The sequence below is a fragment of the Crocodylus siamensis genome, chromosome 1 (genome assembly GCF_052110815.1).
Source record: "Crocodylus siamensis isolate JL-2025a chromosome 1, ASM5211081v1, whole genome shotgun sequence".
Lineage (NCBI taxonomy): Eukaryota > Metazoa > Chordata > Crocodylia > Crocodylidae > Crocodylus > Crocodylus siamensis.
Window position 1 is genome coordinate 265,054,611 of NC_143395.1, and position 18,798 is coordinate 265,073,408.

The 18,798-nt window shown below is 42.6% G+C and overlaps 1 protein-coding gene across 9 annotated transcripts in view; it reads left to right on the top strand.

Moving 5' to 3' along the window:
* TAB3 (TGF-beta activated kinase 1 (MAP3K7) binding protein 3) overlaps window positions 1–18,798 on the top strand; it is a 105,213-nt gene that overhangs the window by 72,157 nt on the left and 14,258 nt on the right. For 6 of the 9 annotated variants that reach the window (XR_016444063.1, XM_090061837.1, XM_090061880.1 and 3 more), the window contains 4 exons: window positions 4,037–5,489; window positions 11,306–11,466; window positions 12,601–12,694; window positions 15,772–15,855. Coding sequence is in view for 7 of the 9 variants with exons in the window: in XM_090061837.1 (XP_089917963.1) it covers window positions 4,037–5,489; window positions 11,306–11,466; window positions 12,601–12,694; window positions 15,772–15,855 (1,792 nt within the window). In the remaining 2 variants the exon portion in view is untranslated. Of the gene's footprint in view, window positions 1–4,036; window positions 5,490–11,305; window positions 11,467–12,600; window positions 12,723–15,771; window positions 15,856–18,798 lie in introns of all 9 variants that reach the window. The other 3 variants (XM_090061888.1, XR_016444065.1, XM_090061903.1) reach the window with 3 other exon arrangements.

Sequence of the window (18,798 nt, forward strand, 5' to 3'; positions counted from 1 at the left end):
CTGGCTGAGACTGCTGTTTGCCAGTTTTACTAAGAGGTGATCATGGGATACCAGATTGAAGACTTTTTTGACATCAAGATACATGACATCAATCTCTTCTCCCTTGTCCAGGTGATAGGTCACCTGGTCGTAGAAGGAAATGAGATTGGTCAAGTAAGACCTACCTGCAAGAAACCCATGCTGGCTATACTTCAGGATGTTGCTATCAGCCAGTCTGTTAAGAATGGCCTCTTTGATAATCTTTTCTAAGACCTTCCCCGGGACAGAGGTCAGGCTGATGTGCCTATAGTTTGCTGGATCCACTTTCCTTCCTTTCTTGAAGATAGGCACCACGTTGGACTTCTTCCAATCATTGGGCACTTGTTCAGCCTTCACAAGAGAAGGCTGAAGCGGGACCTGGTGGCAGTCTATAAACTCACTAGGGGGGACCAGAAGGGTTTGGGAGAGACCTTGTTTCCCCTAGCGCCCCCTGGCATAACAAGGAATAATGGCCACAAGTTGTTGGAGAGTAGGTTTAGATTAGACATCCGTAAGAACTACTTCACAGTTAGGACGGCTAGGATCTGGAACCACCTTCCAAGGGAAGTGGTGCTGGCTCCTACGCTGGGGGTCTTTAAGAGGAGGCTTGATGCCTACCTAGCTGGGATCATTTGAGCGCAGTTTTGTTTTGTTTTTTCCTCCTGCCCTGGCAGGGCATCAGACTTGAAGATCTATAAGGTCCCTTCTGACCCTACTTCTATGATTCTATGACCAGAGCATGAGGAGTTCTCGAAGATCCGTGCCAGGAGCTGGGCTATGATGCTAGCCAGCTCCTTGAGTACACTGGGGTGTAAACTGTCAGGGCCAGCTGACTTGAAGGTATCCAGCCTGTCGAGGTGTTTTTTCACGAGGTCAGCATTGATGGAGGGTAAGGAATCTCCCTGACCCGGACCTCCCGTAGTGGGCAGTGGTGTCGCATGGGACTGACGAAAGAACAATACAAAGTACCCATTTAGCAAGTTGGCTTTTTCCTGGGCATTGGTTGTCAGTTGTCCTATCTGGTTTAGCAGGGGTCCAAAGTTGCCCTTGCTTTTCCTCTGGCTCCCTACAAAGCCAAGGCTGCAACTGAACTCCAACTAGCTTCAAGCATCAAGGACAACAAAAAGTCCTTTTTCAGGTATGTGGGGAGCTGGAGGAAAAGCAAGGGCAATGTTGGACCCCTGCTAAACCAGATGGGGCAACTGACGCCCAGGAAAAAGCCAACCTATTAAATAGGTACTTTGCGTCAGTCTTTCATCAGTCACACAGGATGCCCATGCCTGCTATGGGACAGGGAAATCTGGGTGAGGGGGATCCCCTACCCTCCATCAATGCTGACCTCGTGAAGGAACACCTTGAGAAGCTGGATACCTTCAAGTCAGCCAGCCCTGATAATCTGCACCCCAGGGTACTCAAGGAGCTGGCGAGTGTCATAGCCCAGCCCCTGGCACGGATCTTTGAAAACTCCTGGCGCTCTGGTGTAGTGCCCGAAGACTGGAAGAAGGCCAATGTGCTGCCGATCTTCAAGAAAGGGAGGAGAGTGGATCCGGCTAACTACAGGCCCGTTAGCCTGACTTCTATCCTGGGGAAGATCTTAGAAAAATTTATTAAGGAGGCCATCCTTGAGGGACTGGCCCAGGCTAACATCCTAAGGGATAACCAGCACGGGTTTGTTGCGGGTAGGTCTTGTTTGACCAATCTCATTTCCTTCTATGACCAGGTGACCTATCACCTGGACAAGGGAGAAGAGATTGATGTCATATATCTTGACTTCAGAAAAGCCTTTGATCTGGTATCCCACGATCACCTCTTGGCCAAACTGGCCAGTTGTGGCCTTGGTTCCACCACGATCCGCTGGCTGGGAAACTGGCTCCGTGGTCGGACCCAGAGGGTTGTAATCAATGGCAGTCCCTCATCGTGGTGCCCTGTGACCAGTGGGGTCCCTCAAGGCTCTGTCCTTGGACCCATCCTGTTCAACATCTTCATTAATGATGTGGACATTGGAGTCAGGAGTGGACTGGCCAAGTTCGCTGATGACACCAAACTTTGGGGCAAAGCATCCACGCCAGAAGATAGGCGGGTGATCCAGGCTGACCTGGACAAGCTCAGCAAATGGGCGGACGAGAACCTGATGGTGTTTAACACTGAAAAATGCAAGGTTCTCCACCTTGGGAGGAAAAACCTGCAGCATCCTTATAGGCTCGGCAGTGCTACGTTGGATAGCACTACAGAAGAAAGGAACTTGGGGGTCATCATTGACCACAAGATGAACATGAGCCTCCAATGCGATGCCGCGGCTAGTAAAGCGACCAAAACGCTGGCTTGCATCCATAGATGCTTCTCGAGCAAATCCCGGGACGTCATTCTCCCCTTGTACTCGGCCTTGGTGAGGCCGCAGCTGGAGTACGGCGTCCAGTTTTGGCCTCCACAATTCAAAAAGGATGTGGAGAAGCTTGAGAGAGTCCAGAGGAGAGCCACGCGCATGATCAGAGGTCAGGAAAACAGATCTTACGATGACAGGCTGAGAGCCATGGGACTCTTTAGCCTGGAAAAGCGCAGGCTCAGGGGTGATCTGATGGCCACCTATAAGTTTATCAGGGGTGACCACCAGGATCTGGGGGAACATTTGTTCACCAGAGCGCCCCAAGGGATGACGAGGTCGAACGGTCACAAACTCCTGCAAGACCGTTTCAGGCTGGACATAAGGAAGGATTTCTTTACTGTCCGAGCCCCCAAGGTCTGGAACAGTCTGCCAGCGGAGGTGGTTCAAGCACCTACATTGAACACCTTCAAGAGTAAATTGGATGCTTATCTTGCTGGGATCGTATGACCGCAGCTGACTTTCTGCCCTTTGGGCAGGGGGCTGGACTCGATGATCTCCCGAGGTCCCTTCCAGCCCTAATGTCTATGAAATCTATATGTCAAAAAGGACTTTTTATTGTCCTTGATATTTGTAGCTAGCTAGGAGTTCTGTCGCAGCTGTGGCTTTCCTGGTTTGCTCCCTGCAGGTCCAGACCAGTGCAGAGTATTCCTCATTGGAGATGGATCCAGTCTTCCATTCTTTGTAGGTCTGTCTTTTAAGATGCCGGAGGTCCACTAGTTCCCTGGAGAGCCAAGGGAGCTGCCCTTTTGCTGCCTTTCCTCTGAGACAGGATAGATTTTGCTTGCGCTTCCAGGATCGCTTCCTTGAGGAGCAACCACTCATCCTGAACTCCCCTCCCCTTTGGGTTGTGGCCCTTTATAATCTTTTAACTCTTTAAGAAAATATGTCTCAAGTCTCTGCATATGTATTTATCAGCTTGGTTATCCTTCTCGATATTTGTCATATCTACATTGTCCTCATGATAAAGAAATCCTTGAAATAGTGTGCTAAAGAAAGAGATGAAGTCCAGGAATCAAAGGCAAGCTATTGCAAGAGAAGTTGAGCAGAATACAAATTTGTATATTAAGGGAAATTCTAAAACATCTAGTTTAATGTTTTACTTTATTTTTAATTACCAGTAAAATAAGTAGCAAACCTATATTTAACTGGTATTTTGATTAGAAAATTAGTAACTATTGAGGTTTGGCTATAACATACTATATGATGGCAATTTTTATTTTTGAATGCTGTAAAGGTTGAGGTTGTGAGAGAGTTTTCACGTGCAGAGTTTTTTCTCATTTGAAATAGAATTAAATATATGCAAATATGATTTCCTTGAGAGAGAGTCTTTTCAGGAATGAATGTCAAAGCACTAACTGTTACCAGGTTCTGTTTCCCTTAATTGGACTTGCTACATTTTATGTCTGTCACTCAGTAGGCGGTGTTATCATAGGGTTTCACCGCAAGCTACTTGAGCTGTTAGGGATTATCTTTAATTTATTTGAGAATTCATAGCTATGCCAGCTATCATGATATGTTATTCTTAACATATTCAACCTAGGCTTAATTGGAGCTTCAGTTGAATATATGATGAGTTATATAGTTAGTGTTGCTAAATGTAATTTGAAAATAATAGGTGTCAATTCTTGCTCCTAGAACAACAACAACCTTGATGCCTGTTGTCGAGTCCTTGCACAGGAGAGCAACAAATACTTATATATGGAGTACCATAGCCCTGATGACACCAGAATGAATAGGAATCGCCTTTTGCACATTAATCTGGGTATCCATCCTCATACCAGCTATCATGGAGGAGATGGAGCTCAACTTAATGGTGGTCGTACACTGGTACATAGCTCAAGTGATGGACACATTGATCCACAACGCACAGCAGGTAAACAGCTGATATGCTTAGTTCAAGAGCCACACTCTGCTCCAGCTGTTGTGGCTGCTTCTCCAAATTACAATCCATTTTTCATGAATGACCAGAATAGAAATGCAGCTACTCCACCTCCACAACCACCTCAACAGCCATCTTCCATCCAACCAGGAATGAACACGTCTGCTATGCAAGGCCCTCCTCCTCCTCCATATATGCACATACCTCGATACAGTACAAATCCGATTACTGTTACAGTATCACAGAACCTCCCCTCTGGACAAACTGTACCCAGAGCTTTACAAATTCTTCCACAGATTCCAAGCAATCTTTATGGGGCTCCTGGTTCTATATATATAAGACAGACATCTCAAAGTTCTTCAGGACGACAGACTCCTCAAAATACACAATGGCATTCATCGCCACAGGGCCCAGTTCCACATTATACTCCACGTCCTCTGCCTGTATATCCACATCAACAGAACTACCAACCTTCTCAGTATTCTCCTAAGCAGCCCCAGATGCCTCAATCAGCTTTTAGATCACCACCTCCTTCTCAATGCCCTTCTCCTTTTGGATCACCTCAGCACCAAGTGCAGTCTACTCAATTAGGCCATCAGAGCTCACATGTGTTTATGCCTCCTAGTCCTTCAACTGTTTCACCCCATCCATATCAACAAGTGCCCCCAGGCTGTCAAAAATTAGGTGGTCATTCAGTATCTTACCTTCCTTATGGTGGACCTAACTTATCCAAAGGTTCCATGAACAAAATAGAAATTACAGTTGAGCCACCACAAAGACCTGTGACTGCAATGAATAGAAGTCCTTCACCAATAAGTAGTCAACCATCTCAACGAAACCAGCACCCGCTATATGCAGCCACTACTCCGCCTTCCGGCTCACCTTCGAGAGGTATGTCAGGTCAACCAAAACATCCGTTTAGTGTTAATCCAGTATATATTACCTACACACAACCAACTGGACCTACAGGTGCACCAACACAATCTCCCCGGGTAATGGTATCTCAGCCAAACCCAACAGTTTTTAAAATCACAGTAGGTCCAGCACCAACTGAGAATCTGTTAAATTTAGTGGACCAAGAAGAGCGTTCTGCAGCACCAGAACCTATTCAGCCCATTTCAGTAATGCCAGGATCTGGAGGAGAGAAAGGATGCCATAAATACCAGAGGAGTTCTAGTTCTGGATCAGATGACTATGCTTATACTCAAGGTAAACTCGTTAACTTCTAACTGAATGAAGCTTGAAAAAAATTGTCTTTAAAATGCAGCTTTAAATTTATTCATCTGCTGCAAAATGGTGAATATTGAGCCTATTCAGAAACCCATAGGTGAATTCTCTGGATACTTTAGTGGGAAAGATTGATGTATTTCTTAAAATTTAATGTTATACGTATGAGTTGGTGAGATTGATTGTCTGTGTTGGAGTGGCTTGCTACCACCCTAAAGAAAATGGGACGTCTGAAGAAACTGAGAACCTGTATTGTTACATTTAAAAAGGCAAATGTTTTTATTTTGTAAAAGTTTTGCTTTGATGATCATTGAGACCACTTTAAATGTAAAATGGATAACTGAGCTAAAATGACTTTTTTGACAACAGATATATTTCTTTAGCATATGGTTCTGGGGTAGTCATGCAAAACCAAAAACAATTGCTGCTAAGAATTTGAGTCTAGTTTTAGACAAAACCAAACAAAACAAGTACTAAATGAAAAAAGAACAGAAGAGATTTAGGACAGGGATTAAAATAAAATAAATCCATTATTTGCTTTGATGTAAAAGAACATTATTACTTTAATTTTTATCAAAACTAGTAATTTATCAAACTACATGGAGGAAATGTGTGTTAGCACGTATTGGGAAGATGTGATAATGTTTATACTACCTATACACAACCATCTTGACCTACAGGTGTACCAACACATTAAGTGTGTCCAAATCTTTTTTGGCAAACAGGTTTGGGGCATGTGTTCTGTGTAAGGTGTGGGGGGGGGGGACAAATAATTACAGCCACAATACCAAGTATAAAGTAAATGAGAACTAAGTAATTCTGGATTTCATCAGAAAGCAAACATTTTTGGTAGAAAAGTGCTTTCTTCAGAGGTAGTTTCAGAAATCTGACTGATTACACTTAAAACTTTTTCTGAGGAAACAAGTTAGCATTTAAGTTTGGTGTTCGAGCCATTCAAACAGTAGTAACAGCATAATGCTAACCAGCAGCAGATATTCAAAAAGTTTGTTTCATTTTTAGACCTCTAACATGAGAAGTGTCTACCCTTCTCTTCTGCTGTCTCTGTTCTTCCTTTTTATTTTATAATCCCCATTTCACTAACTTGGTACAGGAGGAGTTGACTCTTTGTTCCACCTTGCATCCTCTGAACTCTTTTGGCATCCCCAGGTAGAATTGCTTTTTGCTGCATCCTTTCCATTCCATTTATACTGAATCGTAAGTTAATTCCTGGGGTGAAAGCAGTCGGGAGAGGAAAGGAAATGAATAAGAATGATGAGTCAGTTGGTATTTGCTTTAGGTACCAATTCCAACTTGTCCATATACTACCTCTGATCTCCTTAGTAACTTCCACATAACCTTTAACAACTGGCAAATAATCCACTATATCATAGATTATGTCAAATCTACTGGAGAAACCATAGCTGACTTCATCATCAGTGTTTTGTCATTAAATGTTTGCATCTGTTCTAGATTTGTTGTTTTTTAACTATTTTTTTCCATTTTTTTAATGTATATGTGTATGCTCTTTGCAACAGATTATGGACCCTGACAGACTTTACACTTAAGACATAATTAATTGGTTAATCGCATCTTAAATAGTGACCTAGCCACACTTTCTTTCAGTTAATGGCAAGATAACTGTGGCTTATTTATTATTTTGGTACACAAAATACGTGTAATAACTTTGGCTGGTTCCTATCACACAATTAACTGAACATGTGGGCAGTTCTCCCAGCATCTGGAGCACACAGGAGCCTTTCTAGATTCCTGTGTGCTCTAGAGCAGAGATTCCCAAACTTTTGTTTTATTGTGTACCCCCTACCAGATTTACTAGCTGCCCATGTACTCCTACCAGCATATGTTTTATATTTAAGCCCCTTAAATGCCAATTATTATAATGAAAATTAAATCCTCCATTACACAATTTCTCCTGCATACTCCCCAGAGATGTCTTGTATATCCCCAGTTTTGGAAACCCTGCTGTAGAGGCTGGGAACTCCCATCAGCTGAATGGGGTGCTCAGCTAGGGGTACCTAGAGAACAAAGCTTGCTACTTGTTGTTGTAAGGTAAGCCCAAGATCTGATGCTCAGTCCACCAATCATGCCTCCTTCCATGCATGTGTGGCATGGCAGGAAGTGCGATTGTTGGGATTCCTCATTGGATCCAATTGCACCTTTAATGTAGCATCTGTCATGAGCCAGAGTGGCATAAAAAGGTAGTCCTTAGCACAGCAAAGCCCCAGTAGTGATGTGAGTGCTATTGGAAATAGTATATTTTTAACTTATGTTTCAGAACTGAAATTTAAAGATGAGTACTTTGAAGAGTTTGTTTTTTGCTGATCTGAGAAATATACATTTGACTCTAAATTTCTGCCATCAGTGAAAGTGATCAGATATATGTAGTAGGCAACCATCAGTCCTTTGGATCGTGGCGTATGTGTGAGAGGTCATCAGGATGTGTGACATACATGCCTAGACACGAGTATGGAGGAGTGGAAGCTACCCAGACTGTGCATCCCTCCCTTTATATCACTGAGAGAGAATCCAAAGGCCAGACCAAGTCCAGGCATTCAGTGCCTTGGAGGCTGTAGTTACATGTGCATCCAGGAATCAAGCCCAAACTTTTCCACATGGCAGACAAAGCTACCACTGAACCTCAGCTGCTGCTTTTGGTTCAAAACATTGATCCATAACATTATAACCTAATAAGGTTCCTCATAAATGAGAGATCCAGTATCTGTCATTTACTGGAAGATAAATAAGCATATTAAAAATAAGATTTGGTTGACTAAAATTTTTTGAGATCAATTCGTGTTGAGGTATTTTTTTAAAAAATTGATGGTATAGTTATGGTCTCTAAAACTCCTTGTTTGCATGAGATGCAAGTCATGCATTTCATTGAGTTTATCGGTTAAATATCTTTGCCCAGATTAAGATACAGGATTCAGTTTATTCCTTTCTAACGTCTGACAGTGTAGGTTGTTGCCTAGGAAGACTCATGCTTCTTTGAACCAGTTAGCTTCTAAGATGTTATCCCGCTCTACCTTCTGCCTGGCTTCAAACTAACTCAACTAACCACTTCTCAATTCAGTATTAAAATTTAATAAGATTTCCTGGGTTTTTTCATCCCTGCATCTTGAATTCAAGTTTCTATAAATTCTAAAGTTTAAGTACTACTGCTTCCGGCACAGAAGTGGCAACCAATAAGAACACTGCATTTTCATGCTTCTGGCTCACCTCCTGTTTTTCTGTTTTACTTCAGTAAAATCTGTCACGTTTTTGTTTAGTTCTGTCTGTAGCCCATTCTTCTCTTTCAATTTGATATGCAGTTCTACTTTCGGTGTTTTGTTCCTTCTTATGATCTTTCTGTTTATATTATTTTGAATAGAGGTCAAGAAAGAGAGGGGCTGCAGATGCTTTGCATGTAGCAACACTTACAGATTCTGTAATGATTTTGTGCATTCCTTTTTTTAACTTAGCAGGGATCCAGGTTTTCTGTTTGCTGTGGTAGAATATGGATTTTGTCATTTATAGAAGGAAACTGCGGGTTTTCCCTTGCAGGCTGGCAGAGTTCCAGCCTGCAAGGGACTGCTTGGGGAGGAGAGGGTAGGGGTTGGCATGTGCGTGCATGCATGCACACATACACATAACAGCCAGGCAGTGTGGTGGAGAGTAGCTCCTGTAGCTCCCTCCAGGTAAGTCTGTGGGGAGAGACATAGGCAATGCATGGGAAGGCACAGGCAGCGCATCAGGGGGATGCATGTGCCTCTCAGATTTCTTCACCCGCAACAGTGTGCAGGGCCGCAGCCTGGTCGGACCGGCTTCAGGTGACTTGCCTCCATGGCCCAGCAGGCAGGACCCAGCATGGGAGGGAGTGTTGCGCTGCCGTGGCTGCCAGTCAGGCATGATGGTAGTGCACAGTTGTGTCCCCTGCTGCTGGCAGGTGGGCAGGGGGCACCACACGTTGGTGACCATAGCACGGTGCTCCCTCCCACACTGGGTCCCATCCTCTGGGTGGAGGAGGCAGCTCTTCCCTGGAGCTGGTCTGGCCAGGCTGCAGCACCACGCCCCTCTGGGCACAGAAATCTAAAGGAACACCTTCCCCCCACACACCCCTGTGCATCTCCTGTGCTACCCGTCTTCCCCCCACATCACCTGTACCCATACTTCCCCCGCCTCCCCCCACATCCATCCTGTTCTCCACACACCAAGTCCCTTTCCTCACATCGGGGTGGGACAAGGGGCAGTGGGTCAGGAGTGAGGACCAGCAGCAGAACCAGAGGGCTGGGGATTTGGGAGTGAGGGCACCAGCAGGGCTGAGGAGTTGTAGGGGATTTTTGGTTGGGAGTGACGGGCACTGATAGAGCCAGGGGGCTGTGGCTTGGGAGTTAGGGGCAGGACACCAACATATCAGGACAGCTCAATGTTACAAAGCAGCGGGGGGAGGGGTAGCAGCTGCAGCTGGACCCATGTTTTGGTGAGTGAAAGGGGCAGGGGGAGTTCTGATTTTCTATGATAAAATCAAATACCAAAATAGGTATTTAGGATTTATTTTATTATACTGATTGAGGCACTGGAGGGCTTCCAAATAGTTTTAAAATTGTAAATATACCAGTAAAATATTGTGTTCAACTGATAACTATATGTATAGTGGCATTTTATTTTAATTGCAAAAAAATGTGGATTTTGGGTTTTTCATCAGAATTTGGGGTTTTTAAACAGAGAAAACCAGGATCCCTGCTTATCAGCAGGAACATAGTCACAATGAATCAATCTGCAGATAAAACTGTTACTTGGTCAGTTTTCCTTTATGAATACCAGAAGTGAAACTTTTTCCCTTTGCCCTCCCCTCTGCATTCTTCTTGTCAAGAAGGTAGAAAGCAGCAGGTATTAGACTGGTCATCTGGGTTAACTACCGAAATGCAACCTTGTGGCATCAAAGGAAAATACGGAGGAAAATTCTTTCTGATCTCTGTTCTGAAAAATGAACCTGCTCAAGAATTGCCTTGGGAGCTCAACATAAGATTTCTTTGCTTGCAACTCTAGGTGATAAATTTCAGCCCAAAGAAGGACAAACATATGAGGCAAAATGTAAATTGAGCAAGGTTTTTGGAAATGGAATTGTGGAGTTAAATCCTAGAGGAATTGATCTCTTTGTAGTCACATACTTATAACGGTTTAGATATGTCTTACTTTAATCAGGACTTTTCCAAGTTTATTACTTCTGCCTGTGAACATAGGTGAATTTGTGACTTTTGGAATCTAAAGTTGCTACTGTTCCAAAGGCCAGAAGCAGTTTTAAAAACTTAATTGCATATTCTGCATGAGTACTGCAAAGGATGAGGTTGACATTTGGTTAATGTTTGAGGCCTTGTGGGTAATCAGATGACATTTTTAAACACCAGCTGTGATATGCATCTTTTATACTCGGTAAATCTTGCCTCTGGTGTGTATTCTTGTCAGTGGAATGTTATTATAACTAGGTTGCTCTTTCATCCTGAGAAGCTCTCTCCTTGTACAGGTGTCTTTGTATTTTTGAGGGGAGAAAGACCCTATACAAAAAAAGAAGCATTGACCAAAATGGTAATATCATCTTCAAATTACTAAGACACAGTTTTTGTTCAGGAAGACCTTATTGTGCTGAATCATAGATCATTTGGCATGAAGCATCTTTACACTGATACTCAGCTGCATGTTTATGATCACCTATTTTTTGGAAAGGTCACTTGTGTAAGAGTTGAGTTTTCTATCTTTATGCCAGGTATTATGCTAACTATTTCTTCCCTGTAATACTGTAGCCTTGCTATTGCATCAGCGAGCAAGGATGGAGAGATTAGCAAAAGAACTGAAGTTTGAGAAAGAGGAGCTTGAGCGACTGAAAGCTGAAGTTAATGGTATGGAGCATGATCTGATTCAGAGGCGACTTAGAAGAGTAAGCTGTACAACCTCAATCCCAACAGTAAGCAGTTTGTACTACTATCTAGTACTTTAAGAAAAAAATGAGTCAAATTTTTGGGGCATCTGTTAGGAGCACAGAGAAACCTATATATGCCTGCTTTTTTTTTTTGCTCCACAACAATGGTTGCTTTCAAAACATTGTGCGAGCACATTTCAAAATAAGATCTAATCAGGAAACCTGTTTTGGCATACATGGAGCTTGCTGTGCAGGCCCCACAACAATTGTTAAAAACTAATTTCAGTAAGCTGGGCTACTCTCACTGTCTGGAATATATCTGTACTCCTAAACTACTTCCATCCACTTCCTACCTGTGGAAAATGTAAGGTTGTTTAAGGCAAAATTTGTGCCCTCTATTTTTACTGGGTGCACTTGGGTATGCTATGGCTTGTTGCTAAGTTATACCAATCAGTTTAGCTTTACCCATTATTAATCACTGCCATTAGACATGGGTAACTTTCTGGTATAGAAAGGGCTAACATCCACACTTATGTATGCAAGTGTCACATTGGACAAGTCGGTTCCTTACTTAATACTATCAGTTCTCTGCAGCAGGGGTGTTAGCCCAATTTATATTGGGCTATATGTTTTGCTGTGACATTAGATCTCCCTGAAGTGGAAAAAAATGTTACTTATGACTTTATACAGAAGTGAAAATGATAATACGGTTAACACAAACTTCAAGTGAAATTCTGAACTTGATATAAAACTGGATTCAGTGATTTCACTGGAGTCATCCTTGGCTTAACTAAGAACAAAATTTGCTTCATTCAAAGATACTAAAGGCAATACGCAGCTGAATGTGTAATATAGTGCAGGCATCCTTTGCATCTAAGTACTTCCATCATAAGTTTGTTTCTGTCATTGTCTTTTTACAAGCGAGAGCACACCTGATAACTTTAACTAACTAGAATTTGTTCTAGTCCCCGTTCATTCCCTAAATGCCCCATGGACAGTCCATTAAAACAGTCATTAAACATTCTTGTTTTCATTCAGGTTCAGCTGCAGTTATACCCACGTATGGTGACCCTACCTGTTCCCTGATAACATTATTAAAAACTGTGTAAGATTGTTGCATTTGTGCTGGAGTTGATGCTCACTTTTCCACAATTGCTATTTTGGGTCCTCTCTTACTAGCCGGAGGAAATGACCAGATTGAGAAGCCTGAACAGACAGCTCCAGATAAATGTTGACTGTACATTGAAAGAAGTTGACCTCCTTCAGTCGAGAGGTATAGGCTTGGTTATTATTTGTAAAATGTAAGTTTAATATAGTTTGTGTGACTAGTAGCTTGGGATTTTTCAACTAAAACTGGATTTTACTGTTACCAAGTCATTACTTCAGAATGAATGATACCTCTATTTTCCCCTCTCTTTCCCCAGTTACGAACTAGTTAGATGATTTTTTTCTGTCAATAAAGCTTGCTTATAAAAATATTAAATATCACCCACATTTAAATAAATTAATATTTGGAATTTGTAGCTAAAAAGAGCTTTGTCAAGACAATCAAATAGCAGATGCATATACTCAGATAATGCTTCTGAATCAAAGTGTTCAACTTCATAATATATTTATAGGTTTTTGTTGTAAACATGTCTCCTGAGAGGTAAACATGTGTCTGCTATTACTTTTTGTGACACTGGTAGTAAATAAATTGCTGCATTGGTATTCTCACTGTGTCACAGCTGCCACTTTAAAGCTTTGAACACACTTGCTGTATTCACATTTTGCTAACGTGGGCCATTTTTCCAAGATAACAAAAAGACCATAGAAACTAATAATCTAAGACGTTTAAGAATACTTTGTTTTATAATCATGGGTATATCAAGAAAGTATCACCAACTAAAAACAGTATCTTTAAATAACATTTCTTTGTTGGGAGTGGGGATCAGTCTCAATTATGTCCTTTAAATCAGGGTGTCAAACATGGCCCGCAGACTGGATCTGGCCCATGGAGCCCCACAGCCTGTGCTGTCCTGGGACTGATCTGACCCACACGGGGCTTGTCTTCTGGCTAGATCTGGCCTACAGACCCTGCCTTCTCCCCCAGCATACCTGATCCAGTACCTGGTCTGTGACTCACACTGCATGTGCCACAGATTCTGGAGTGGCTGGAACAGGCGCCACACGCGGTATAGTCCTACTGGAGTGGCAGCAGTGCTGCACATCTACACCTGCTACAGCCAGTCTGGGACTTATGTCACATGGCACCTCTGAGCACCTCATGCAACGCAGATCCATCTGGAGTGGGTACTATGTGTGTCATGCGTCCCAGAGCGGGCACTATGTATGACGTCGTTTGGGTAGGGTGGCCACTGCTCCAGGATCCACACTGTACGCTGTGCAGGTCCCAGACCAGCTGAACTGGTAACTGAATCAGGTGTGCTGGGTGAGGGGAAGGAGAAAAGGAAGGAGTCCATGGGCCTGATCCAGCCTGCAGACCAGTTCCACCCCACACATCTGACCCACACTTTAAATCTCTCAGATGTCATGCCATTATTGTTGTTACATGTACATAAACTACCTGGCAGACATCTGCATGCTGATGTGTAAAAATCTGAGACCATTAAAGGAGCATCAGTCCATTAAAGGAAATAAAACCTTGACATAAAACTTCCACTTCAAGGTGCTGGATTCTTTCTGTACTGTTGTTCTTCCTTAAGAGCATGCCCAAAACCCCTGGAAGAGAATTTCAGCACCACTGAAATTCTTGCAAAGATGAAATTTGGGGCTGGTATATTGGCATCTGCAGTGGTGGAAGTGCAACTGGAACTTCCAAAGCAAACTGCTGCTGTTTTATCACGAAGTTGTATTATGTTGAATTCTATGCTTTTAAAGGACAAGGGCTAACTTGACTGTTAGGTTTTTGCTAGTTGCTCAAGTACTTCAAATCTGACCTGTAAAAATAGACTAAAAGTTCACAGCCTAGGAATTTCCTCTAATGGAGAAACAGTCTTAGGAAACATACAGAGCACAGTGAAACAGATTCCTGAAGTGTTCAGGTGACTCTTATTTCTCTGTGGGGGCTGTGATCTCATTTTGTAATTGAGCGTACTTAAGACAAGTTGATTATCAGAATATGGAATTTGACATGCAACGATCTCTACCAAAACACTTCCAATATCTTTTAGCCACAAAATTAAGTCTGAGCCAGGTCCAGAGTCTGAGAATATGGGAAAAGAAAGACCAATCAGCAACTTTATACAGCATACTTAAAGGGAGGTGGTGCTCTCCCTTACCTTAGGGGTCTTCAGGAAGAGACTGGACAAGCACCTTGCTGAGGTCATCTGACCCCCAGTACTCTTTCCTGCTTAGGGCAGGGGGTTGGACTCGATCACCTACTGAGGCCCCTTCCGACCGTAATATCTATGAATATATAAACAAATAAAATGAATTAGCCAATGGTATTCTTGCAGTATGGAGAACAGATTAAGAAAAAAAATATGTACAATGAAACTACAGTGATTAAACGAAATCATAGAAAGAATAGAAACTGCCTGTGGTTTCATATCAACCAGGGCACAAAGAGAACCTGTACAGAGATGAGGGCTAATCGCTACTGAAATCCAAGATCACTTTAATCTGCCTTTAATCCAGGGTATGGAATTCCTTTAATTCTTGCATGTGCTTGTATTAGAATTGATTTGTCTTTGTAAAACACAACTAACCTACTGGAATTTCAATTTCCTTCTGAAATTACAGCAGTGGAAGAGATGATAAAATTTAATCTAAAGCAAATAAAGCAGAAAATCAGGAGGCTTGGCCAAAAGGTCAAAGGAAGTGTTGAAACTTTATATGACAAAACAAGTTAACTGCTGAAGTATACCTTTCAAGAGTTCACATGTGGAAAGGACATGTATAATAAAGCCTTACATTTAGAACATCAGTACAGTACTATTACCAAGATAATTTTAGGTCTGCTTATCTAGATTAATTTTCCTTTTAGTCAAAGACCTCAATTTAATCAAAATTCTTTATAACTTCATTATTGTCTCTCATTTATCTTCATTTTGCTTCTAGAAATTTTTGGGCATTATTTTTAGACCTGAATTTATTATCACTGCTTTGCAGATAATACTATAGCTTTACTGATCAATATAGTTACAGAGAGTAGCATAATTTCCAGATTTGCTAAGCAGTCTGCTACAATTTATTCCATGAAGTACGATGTTTCAAAAGTAAAAGAGAGCAATAGGATGGTGTTGTGTATAAGTCAGGAAAATATGGAGGGAGGAAAAATTGAGTTGATGTGCAAGTATCTGTAAACCCTAATATCTCTTCTAACTGTTCCTCTGTTTCTCCTAACAGGGAACTTTGATCCAAAAGCCACAAGTAACTTTTATGATAATATAGAGCCCGGTCCTGTTGTGCCACCAAAGCCATGTAAAAAAGGTGAGTTGTCAAATAAGCATCAAGGATGGCAATAATAAGCATCTGTCTGTCTTGTGAGACGGTAGCATTTTGTTGAATGAGACATCAGCAAGGTTTCACTTTCAGAATGAGAGTTCCCTTGTTTAATAATATTACTGAAATTATTTCAGTACAGTCTGTACTAGCAGGAAAAATTTTACTTTATACATTTTACAAGCTGTGCCATTAAAATATTTAAACAGGTTTACCTCGATACAACAGCAGCAATTCTGGTGATACTGTGTTTGCAGAGTAGTGTAGTAGTTACTGTGAAGATCTATGGCTTTTGTGGGTTGTTTATTATAGATGAGGCTCCTCAATCCATATTTACACTTTTAAAAGGTGGGTGGTTTCTAGAAAAAATGGACTGATGCATCATGCACCCCAATTAGAGTGCTTTGTTATTACTTTCAATAGGAGTAGACGATTTGGGGAAGGGAATTAGGAACCCAAAGTAGAGGATGGTGAGTATTAGAATATGGCAGTCATATTTTTTATCAGAGGTACACCTATATTTCACTGTCTTTGTCCTGGTGCCTTCCAGCAGAGCAGCACAGGGCAACGACTTCACAAGCTTTGGTGTTCTCGAAAGGTAGGTCAGTATGAAAAGAGAGATGTAGGTACTGATCAGTATTTGCTTTTTTAAATCCTTTTGATCTTTATTGAAAAAGTTGTATATAGAAATTACAGCTAAAGTAAGATGAGGGGCCTGATCTGGCAGGTGTGATGCTGTTGCAGCATGGCTAATCCATGCCAACAGCATTATGTTTGGCCCAGTCACAGCAACCAGTATTATTTGAATTGATATCCGTCATACTCAGGACAGTTTGGGCTTGTGACTACAGCAATAGCTGTAGCAGGTAGTTGGCTTCTGGGAAGAAGCTAGGTGCCATAGGTCAGTAGGTGGGCATCAAGCCTAAGGGCATGACCCAGAAACTAAAAGCTGGGAAGTCATTAAGATAAGTAACCAGCATCAGGATTCCAGGATTCTCTAGTGTGGGGTTCCACTTTGCTACGGGCCACAGAAGAATTAATTTAGTTTGTGAATAACCTCATTCCCTCCTTTAAGTACATGCGTAAAGGCACCCAAAGGGTGCTGACAGTGAAAGGATGGTATCAGAGTGCTCAGACTAGAACCTGTGGAACCAACAGGTATCCCTTAGTGTAGAGGTCAACCTTTTGCCACCAGAGACCAGAGTTTGCAGCAGGTGCACATCAGGGATCCCCCAGAGAACCCAGCCTGTCTTTGCTTACCCTCACTGCAGCCAGTCCCTCTATTGTGAGTGTAAGCACTGGCATGAGAAAGCAGCAGGAGGGCTACAGAGGAAATGGGTGGCTCAGCACAGCTGCATGCTGCTGGATCCCATATGCCAAGCGGGTTGCCAACACCTGTTTGAATGCAGGTTGCCAGCCCCTGCTTCGGTGTTTTTTGGCACATATTTTTATTTTATTTTAGTTCCTGACTTATCTTGAAATAATTATTCTCAAATGGCAAAATTAACTGCAATGTAAAAATATGTATCTGCCTCTGAAGCATTCTACAATGAACAGCCAAGGTACTGAACAAAGCACACCATTAGGTAAATATCGTTATGAATTCGCCATTGTCTTTAATAAGTAATATGAAAGAGAAAATACTGGCAACTATTTAAACGACACTTGCTAAAGTAATGGAAAATACACTGGCATGTGAATGGGGAACTGTTTAAAAGTACAGGTTACATAAACAAGTTCTGATTGCTAGTGCATCTTCTTTGAAAACATTCTTCAAGGAAGAAAAATCAGGCTTTTAAAAGTCTTTTTGACATTTTTGTACAAATCAGAAGATCATTTTCCAGCTTGTGATGTTAATATTTTTCTGTTTAATGTTCTGAAATAATCACCCAGTCTATAATTAAATAGAAAGGAGACAGTAGAAACGAGAACTATTAAATGCTTTGTAAATGATAATTAAATCAGATGCTGCTAGTTGCCAGTTGTGGATTCAGGAACAAGACAAGAGGGACACATGTACAATGAGCTCTGAGCTCACTGCCTAATCAGTGTTGGCTCCTTCCAGGGCTCTGTGGAGCAGTTAGCTCTGAGCTCACCAGCTTATCGAATCAGGGTCTGGCTGAAGCCTCTTCTCTTGCATGGCTGTGGAGCCCATGGGGTAAATGCTGCTGCTCTTCACTCTTTTCTTCTCTTCCCCTCCCTGCTGAATTAAGGGGAATAAGCAGTAGGGCCGTGCGAAGCTTCGCTTGCTAATTTGATTCAGAGGAGATTCAGCCCTATTCGGCAGCCAAATATCCGAATCAAATTGAGAGACCGATAAAAAAAAAAAGTCCAAATTGATCCAAAGCCTCCGAATCAATTTGGAGGTGATTTGGGCAGTCAACGCTTGCTGCCACAAGGAGCTGAACCTGGAATCCATGCCAGTAAGCAGTGGATGGAGGGGAGGGGCTGGAGGAGGGGGGAGGGGACCCCTGCCTGCTCCCTATGCCCCCTGACCCTTGTCTGCTCCCTCAGTCTGCCCCCCCCCCCCCCATGGCTGCCCTGCCTGGCCCCAGCATCTTGGTGCTTTAATAAAAAAAAAGAAAAAAAGAAAAAAATGGCCAGCACTCAGTGGCTGCTGCAGTGGCCATCGGGGCCTCTGGGGGCTTGTGGCAGAGCCTCCCCCACGCAGTGCAGGGAAATGCAGGGCACTGGGGATCGCCTCCCTGGCCTGGCAGGAGCCAATGAGTGCAGGGCACCTTTTTGTTTGTTTTTAAAGAGTCGGGACGCTGGGGCCCGGCAGGGCAGTCATTGACAGGGCTGGGAAAGCAGGCAGGGAATGAGACTTGTTTTGATTCAGAGATGCGGCCGAACCTCCAAATCAAATTTGGTCAAATTGATTTGGGACAATGATTCGAATCACCGAATCGAATCACTGTCCCCCAAATCAGC